Raw genomic sequence first — 8,975 nt, 5'->3', positions numbered from 1 at the left:
ATCTTGTTAATCATTTTCGGAATTGATTTATTATAAGCAACATTTTGTGTCAGGTCAGAATTTATGCGTTCTTTCTACAGTTTTGTTTGCTTTGCAAGAAGTTCTTGTGGAAATATTTCTAATACGGAAATAAACATACTAAATACTTCAGAAATAAAACTTAAGTAAATTAAAGAACCAAAACACTAAGAAACTTAATAAATCTCAAAGAGAGACAGTTTTCCCTACACAAACCCGTTACAATTGTTTGCCTTTTTAATGGAAGAAGAACGATACCTCTAGATATCAGCCAATGCAACATAGATGCTTTTTTATATCTGTTGACGTTTAAGTAAATGTTGGTTATAAAGACTAGGAAACGTGGTTCTTCTATCAGAAATTCGAATAAAAGGTAATGACAATTTTCACAAAGAAAATAATCGTATTCAACTCACAACCCTCAAAATAAAGATCATTTTAGCTTTCACTGTTTCTGTTTTTTTATATGATACATAAGTTTTTTCTGGGTGCTTTTTTCAGTGGATTTATAGCGGAGATACTCAAAGAATGCAAGGAAAATCTACATACTTACGTTTTTTATAAACCTGATTTGAAATTATTTAAGGGATAGAGATGTGAAACACTTATGCAATTCTTTTAAATGCTCCATAATCTTTCCGTAACCATAGAAACATACTGTATCATAATCTACAAATCCTCCAGACTCGTTTTGTAACCATAGAAACTGCGGTATCAGAAGCTGTAAGCCCTACAAACTCCTTTTGTAACCAAAAGAACCGTGATTTATCAGAGGCTACTCAGTTCTGGCATGCTTATAAGTCTGAATATTTGTTGACTGCATATTTACATAAAGCATATTTAAGTTTCACATTTCGTTTTAGATTTGTACTGTGTGATATATTATTTTATCAAATAAACCATAGAAATATGTGAAAATTACATTCACAATGACTTCAGAAACACTTACCATGTGTTTTTGAGTAAACAAATAAACGATTTAAATGAAAAGAAGAAACATAAGATATTTAGACACATTTTTTGTTTCACTAAAATAGATTATGGCTACAAAAGAAAAAACACAAAAATATAATGGTCTAAAACCCCGTCTAAGTATATAGCATTTTCTGGCATGGTTAAGTTAATTCTACCCAATAAAGGAATGTTTGGGAGCAAACTATTTTGCTTGATTTGGGGTATTAGAGAAACTGGAGTTCATTTTGTGTACAAACTTGGCGTACAGTTTATTAAACTAGAATAATTAAAATAGATACTTTGTCAGATAATCTTAAACGCCTTCGGGGCTAATAACATAATCACATGTATTTCTACGCTGAATCAAACCACATAAAAAACCCTTTTCACTTTCGTCTACAAAGTAACACTAGTTCCATATTATTCAAAACTGTGTGTGCTCCATCTACCTTCATACATGTGAAACAGCTGTAGACACACACGTATGCCATTTTGTATATTTAATAATCGAGACTATGTATCTTCTACATAAAATTTAAATTAGCTGCTCTGGTGTACATCATGCAATCATGTTATTATACCACATTCATTTTTCACATATCTTGTAAATGTTGAAAATGGTGAAACTTTAGAATTTCTCTTTTCTATTTTACTGTTGAGGGGAAATGAGTGGCGACTGCTGGTGATCAACCTCAAATTTTAGCACTGTATATAGTGCATAAGGGTTTCCTAGTCATAGACTGTGAAGTTATTTGAAGCGAATCTAACCTCGCATCCATGTCTCCACATGTGGTTAGTTCACAATATGCATTCTTCCAACTTTTCTCTTTCACTTGCTGTTCGCATCAATATATTTTCTTTTTTCATCTCTGGAGGCTATTTGCCACGCTTCATTGCCCTATCGGCGTGAAATATTGTATTTGTATAACCAGTGTCGATCAACATACTGCATGTCTTTCCATCAATATACTCGTTGTCTCGTAGACTAGTTTCTTTAAATAATGAGCTTATTATCGTATTCGGGGCGGAGGAAGTATTCTCAGCTGAACTTTGATCCGTAAGTGCAGCTAATTCTTTTTGTTTTATATCTGATTAGCTCTTTGTTGTCCTTTCGATCTGGTTGAGCAATGAGACTCATCCTTAGTGTATTCTTCTTGCATGATAAACAATTGTTGATTCTTCATACTTTTAGTTTTAATGGCCATGATTTCTATATCCATTTTTCCACATCCTTTGGGGGGAGTTTTTATTCCTTACAGGCTCTTGTCTGCAGTTCCTGATAATATGTTTTTTCTTCAAATTACACTAATAAACACTTTTTACCTTGTAATTTATTTCCTATATTATGTGTAAATAATTATTTGACTACACCTTTCAATTCTTCTAGACTATCGACTGGTAGAGTTGATATTTCAACACTATTTGATCTGATGATGCCGTAAATTCTAGATGGTGTCTTTCGTTGTTTATGTGTAACTTTAATGGATTCAACTTCCCTCACCAACTGGAAAGCTTCCTTTATACATATACACCTATATTGCTTCAGCTTAATTCTCATATACTCATCTGTTATGGCATCTATATTGATAATGTGTTAACTAATCCATTACTTAATTTGGAGCATCTTGATAATACAACTGGGCAAGCCTTACCAAATCTTCCACTATTTCAGGTCTTTTATTTCCTCCGTATCCGCCCCCCCCCCCCAGTGACACAGCAGTATGTCTGCGGACTTACAATGCTAGAATCCGGGTTTCGATACTCGTGGTGGGCAGAGCCCAGATAACCCATTGTGTTGCTTTGTGCTTAACTTCAAACAAACTGCCCTCCGTATCTGCTTTTTACTTTGTTTTGGATACTTCCCTCTAGTGTATCACTCAGGACCTATTAGATAAAGCTGCTACCAGTTTTTGATAGTTCATTACCTCTCTCTCAGCTGGAAGGTTGGTTAATGTCATTAAAGCTTATTCTCTTAAATGAGCAGCAAGATAAATATCTTGTTGTCGACTATTCCACTCTGGAAATTATTTCGAACTGGGCATGATACGCTTTGTATGTTACTTTTTTTTTATAGTCCATTGACTACTTGATTGGGTGATGTTGCTGAACTAACCAGTTAAATTAAGGAACTGGATTTTGTAGTTACAGGAAACTACTGAAGCCATAGGCACAGCAGTAATGGTAACAAGTGTAGACCAAAAAGGTTCTCCTATTCCATGTTTTTTAATAGATGGTGTTTTAAGTTGGAATTCATAAGCAGACGCAGAAAGAGATGTAGCTGGTTTGATCTTTGCATTTACCTATTCATTTTTCAAATGTCTTTTCCTGTTTTTGATATTCTTTTCTACATCATATGTTTCTTCTTCAACTTTGTTATTACAGTCTTTCTGCACATTATAGATGTCCTTTTGTACTTTGATTTTGACTTCCTTGATGTCCTTTTATGCTTCTTCAATCTTATTTTCTAATCTATCTGTACATCTCCAATAACTTTGTTGATCTCGTCTTCAATCATATTTATTTTTATTCTTTTTTTTTAATATTATGAGACTGTCTATTAACCCCTTTCTTAAATTCTAGTCTATTTCTCCTTCTTTTAATATTCTGTCTTTTTCTGTTCATTTTTCTTTCCACTCTTTCATCATCTCCAGCAAATATTTAATCTCACTTTGTGCAATTGTTGTCATTTTGAATTTATTCAAAGTTCTATTTTAGTTTCACCAAAAGAAGACCACTTCTGACCCAAGTGTTTTAACGTATTCTCTTGTTTTGCAGCTTTTTATTATTTAGTAAAAATACTGTAATGTTCAGTCGACGTAATGATAACGAATCAATTACTTTTTCCAATAACTTTTGCTACAGGCTAAGTTCACTGGTAGGCCTAACTTCTCAAACAATGTTTGTCAACTGTTTTGTGTGTTTCGGTTAGGCCTGTATTGTTTAGTCAAAATAAAATAAAACATAACATCTCTTTAAATTATGCCAAAATAATATTTTATAATACTTAATAACTTATCATATTAGATAATTTAATTTTATCTCATTTTGTAAAACTATTATTGTCTCATTTGATATTTTGAGGTAAAGTTAATTTGCGATCGAGTGTCAGATAGGTTCATTTTAACAGAAGGATTGAACAAGAAATCTGAGAAGTAATCTGTGTTTAAAAACGCGTGGGAGAAAATGAAAAGACTGGAAAAGTTTAAGAGAAAATGAACACAATCTTTATTTAAATCAAACAAAAGAAAAACACCTGGTGACTACTTGCACAAAAAGTGGACAATCATTTTTACCATATTTTTAAATGAATCTCTAGCAGATTAGTCATGATCAAAAACCAGATAGAACTAAGAAATAATAAATGGTTTGATTCTGCAAGAAAGCTCGTTTTTTGTTTGTTTGTTTGTTTTTTCTGTTGCGAGGGTGTCATCTGTCTCTTGTTCTCGCACAGAATTCGCTGTCTGTAACATACACTCGGCCAGCAAAGAACGTTGCAGTCGTTGACTCTTTTAACACTTAAGAGGAGTATATCATAACATCCACTCTGGCAGAGTAGATACTATCCTGCTATAGAGATAAAAAAAAAAAGAAGCAAATTTCGAAGGTTTTTCTGGACCATGTTTTTATTATAAAACTGTATAGAAACTAAATAAATGAAACACTTTTTTAAAATTCCTATATTACTAAAAACAAGTGGAAACCTATGATATGCCGGCTATTCACACTCGTACAAACTTTATAAACAAATAATTTATCGACCTTTTCCTCTTGATGCATTATCTATTTTTGTTATAATGTTCTGAGATATTACCATCTACCTTATTCAATTCCACAACCTGAAAATTTAAAATAGGCAATTACATATTAAGAAGACCAGGTTTACAAACATTCTGTGTTTGTATCAAATCAGTACGAGGAGAATGTCTCAAACCATTTTAGAGTAATAAAAAGATAATTTATAATCTAATGTGAAATAATATCGTAAAGTAAAAAGTAAACTCCTCATACTCAGATTTATTTTACTCTCAAATAATATTTTTAGCAAAATGAGAAATAAAAATAAGTCATATATTTTACTTTAATCTTTTTAAATCGTCGAAAAATACAAAATTTCTAGTTTTGTTGCTTTGCTAATATTAGAGAAGCAAATGCTGAAATTTCTAACTGCTGTCGGATAATTTAAGAGACTGGTTTAAAATGACCTCGAACCACCAAGGAAAGGTTCCAGCTCCAATATATGAAAATATATATTGTTACGTCTCCGTTTGTTAATTAACTTTCCGTAACTTCGTTCCGACGAAATTTTAGCGACACAAGTCCTTACTTAATAAAACTGGTTTATTCTTTCTGAATATAACTTTACCGATACACTTATTTTCAACAGTCGCTCTGTAACAAACGTTTTAACAACGAACGTTAACTTCAACAATACTTCTGGCTGCAGTTCAATTACTCACTACCAACACACATTCTCCCCCCGTCACGTTGTCACCCTCTTTTATATACCAAACGTATATATTCGCCAAGGTACCGGATAGTTCTAGAAACGTGGTGTGACACTAGTCATGTGACCTCGCTGACGCAACAATATGTTTATATATAAAGTGAAAACATTAATTCAAAATTTACGTCATTAATTCATATTTTGATTTTAATAAAGTACTCGCTATTAAACATTTGGTCATGAAAGTTAAATTATTTTGATTTAATAATATATATGTGATGATCTGTTCTTATCAGAGATCTATGCAACACATATCTGGGCTGCTGGAAACTAATATTATTCGATGACTAATTCTGTTTTAATTTTTGGATTGAATAATTTTATCACCTTATTTTTGCCAACATACGTCTCAAATATCATATGATTCTTGCAGATAATCTATTTTCGGCATTTCCATTTGTTTTTCAAGCACAAAGCTACATAATGGACTAACTACACTTTGCCCATTGCTGGTATCAAACCACAATATTTGGTGTTATAAGCCTCAAACTTACCGCTGAGCTACCAACAAGACTCTTTATCTCTATCATAAAACAAGCCTTATACTTTTGAAGTATAATACTAACTTCACATTTGAACAAACCTATTAGTATTAATTAATAGTGATTTAAAAAATTACCATGGTTTTTAAAACGATAATACCGATTTTATATAAAAACAACAAAATTAAAACAATTAAATTATTTCTTTTGTTTTCCCGTAACTTATACTATCATCGTGTTTTAGCGGTGGTTGTTTGTACGCCAATAACTATCCTTTGAAGTAGTTCAACCTGAATCTTACTATTATAATTTTTATAATAAAATTTAAGACTTTTTTATTTGAACATTGATTTTACAAACCACCACTCAACAACAGCCTAATTACATGCCCAGTCTGTAGCTGGACTTGAAGTTTTCAGGCTAGTTTAATATACGCATGCGCTTCACTTTCTTTTCATAAGATGGCGTTAGTAAATCGTGTAATGTTTTGCCCGGTAAGAGTATTGTTTCAATTAATTGTTCGAGTAAAGGACAATTTGAATAAAATATGATCTGTATAATTTAAATAAAACTAAATTGTATTAACCTATATATGTTTATGTAGAAGCTTTCCGAGTCAAGGTAAATATGGAAAGCCAAGTGATCTTATGTAATACTAATAGTTCTACTCTTAATTAATTGTTTGTTATTTACACTACAGATTACACGTTTCACTTTGCCGTGGCACTTGTTTTGTTATCAGCCGGAAGTCTTTCACATCTGGCAATCGCAACATATTGATAAAGGATTAACATAATTTTAGAATAAAACATTAATGTTGAGTGATTTAGCTGTGGCTAAATTATTTACTAATTCCGGAATATAATTATTAATATTCGAAAATACATGTTTTTTTATTACTTTGAAAAAATATCCTTAAAACTTACAAGTTATAATTAATATGAATTATTATGACAATGATATAGTGATAATGATAACAGATAAGAGTACTTACTACACGCTTGTGTACTTCCATATAGTTATAAAAATTATAATTACTGACTGCTCTGTAGTGTAACCAGTTTTTATATAATATAATAAAATCACAGTATTGAATGCAATGTGGTTATGAGATTGAGTTGTTAAAACGATTGTGACTATCAGTAATTATTTAGTTAATCATTCAGCTTATTACTAAAATATAATGAAATCTAATGTACATAGATGTAACATATTAAATGTATACATTGAAAAGTGTACATAAAATCAAACCACTTTATTTTTTCACAACTTAATTTACTTATGAAAAGATCAGTATGTAAACATTCATGTCAAACAAACTATTAGATGTGGTACAGTTACACAACATTTTACTAATGTCCTGAAAAAGAATCATAGTTATTGTGTGAGAAATGGATAGAATAAAAATTCACTTCACACTAGTGGTCAGGGATCATATCTGTGACAACATACACAACATGCATTAGCATATTCAAGTCATTTTTATAAAGATTGGTTAACCCTCTGTATTATAATTATTAAAATATATATATATATCGAGGAAGAACTGTATGTGTTAATGTTTCAATTATAAAACTTAATGGATAAAAAATTAAAGTGAACTGGTTTGTTAGAAGTTATCCTGTCTTGTGGAATCTTAACTAAGAATATAACGAATTATTATTGAGCAAATTGGTGCTTAATTAATAATATAGTGGATTATTTTTTTAAAAAAACAGTGTGCAACTAAGAATATGGAAATATGCTGAAAAATATAATGTTGAACTTTAACTTTATGATAGAATCTGCTAACAGTTGTGTATATTAACCCTGATGAAGCTGTAAAAGTGAAACATTGGTTGAAATAAAAATATATTCTTATTTATTTATCTGGAGTGTAAAGGTCATTCTTTTAAACTTTTATCAAAATATGTAACTAAGACTAATGAGAATTGTTAATGAAAAGAACAATGCAAAACTAAGATAACAGAGAATTTCTGTTGAGCAATTCAATGTGCAACTAAAGAAATGGAGCATTTATGGGGGGAGGGAGCTGAATAAAATGCTGAACTTTAACTTTATAATTGAATCTGCTAACAGTATATAACAAGTTTTGTCCTTGGTTTTAATCTATGATATTATGTTTTTCAGGGAATGAAGGCTATGAGCCTTCAAGCCCAGTTCCGACTTCTTCACATTACTCCAACATGTACAGCTTTCACTAAGGTAAGTTGGGTATGTACAGTACATGTTAAACACACTTACATCTTTTTCATCTTCTGATCTGTCATAAAACTACAAGTTGACTTTTTTTTTTGTTTCTGAGCAGATCCCCCCCCCCCCCGACACACACACATTTTAATCTATTTGGAAATTAAGTTATGCTAATTTTGATCTAAACTGAAATTTTCAGTCTGTTTTTGTTCTGGTATTATGGAAAACAGTTGAATTCAAATATGCATGCTCTCTTAAAAGATTAAGATTTATGAAATATAAAATTCAGGAATATTTTTCCAAAGCAATTTTGTAATGCATGTAATCTTCTTAACTACTTACTGACTGTGTTCATATTTATTTGCTGTTTGTTCAATAAGGCAATTGGTTGTGAAATAAAGGAAAAAAGGCAATTTTCATTTTCTAAGATGTGGATCTTTTGATCACTCATTTTACATTTGTTTACCAGACTCTTCATATGATACGAGGCAATAATTTAGTACATTATGTGTTTTGCTGAACTTTAGAATGTATCCTTAAAAATATACTATATTCATTTATTTCCACTTCAATACACAATATTATTTTTTGTCTGTCTTTGAATAGGTATCAGACCTAAGGTCAATTAAAATTACAAGTACAACAACGTTGTTTATTAAAATTACAATGATATTTAGTTCAATTAAATTTATAGTTAAACTAGCAGATTAATGATGAATAAATACATGCTTTGGATCGTAGCATATATGCAATATGATTGTCTAGTGGGTCACTTACAACTGTATTTTGTCATTACATGTGTTATTTCAATAAGGAAAATTGCA

The 8,975-nt window shown here is 30.9% G+C and overlaps 1 protein-coding gene across 4 annotated transcripts in view; it reads left to right on the top strand.

Annotated features, from left to right (window-relative positions):
• The first annotated feature begins 6,394 nt into the window (after nucleotides 1–6,394).
• The window catches only part of LOC106478249 (aconitate hydratase, mitochondrial-like), a 52,018-nt gene continuing 49,437 nt past the window's right edge, over nucleotides 6,395–8,975 (top strand). For 2 of the 4 annotated variants that reach the window (XR_002609859.1, XM_013938777.2), the window contains exons 1-2: nucleotides 6,395–6,452; nucleotides 8,089–8,163. Coding sequence is in view for 2 of the 4 variants with exons in the window: in XM_013938777.2 (XP_013794231.1) it covers nucleotides 6,420–6,452; nucleotides 8,089–8,163 (108 nt within the window). In the remaining 2 variants the exon portion in view is untranslated. Of the gene's footprint in view, nucleotides 6,453–6,495; nucleotides 6,580–8,088; nucleotides 8,164–8,975 lie in introns of those variants that run through there. The other 2 variants (XM_022381802.1, XM_022381801.1) reach the window with 2 other exon arrangements.

The sequence above is a fragment of the Limulus polyphemus genome, unplaced genomic scaffold (genome assembly GCF_000517525.1).
Source record: "Limulus polyphemus unplaced genomic scaffold, Limulus_polyphemus-2.1.2 Scaffold193, whole genome shotgun sequence".
Taxonomy (NCBI): Eukaryota; Metazoa; Arthropoda; class Merostomata; order Xiphosura; family Limulidae; genus Limulus; species Limulus polyphemus.
The sequence above is the reverse complement of the archived record's forward strand: the minus strand, read 5'-3'. Positions and strand labels throughout refer to the sequence as shown.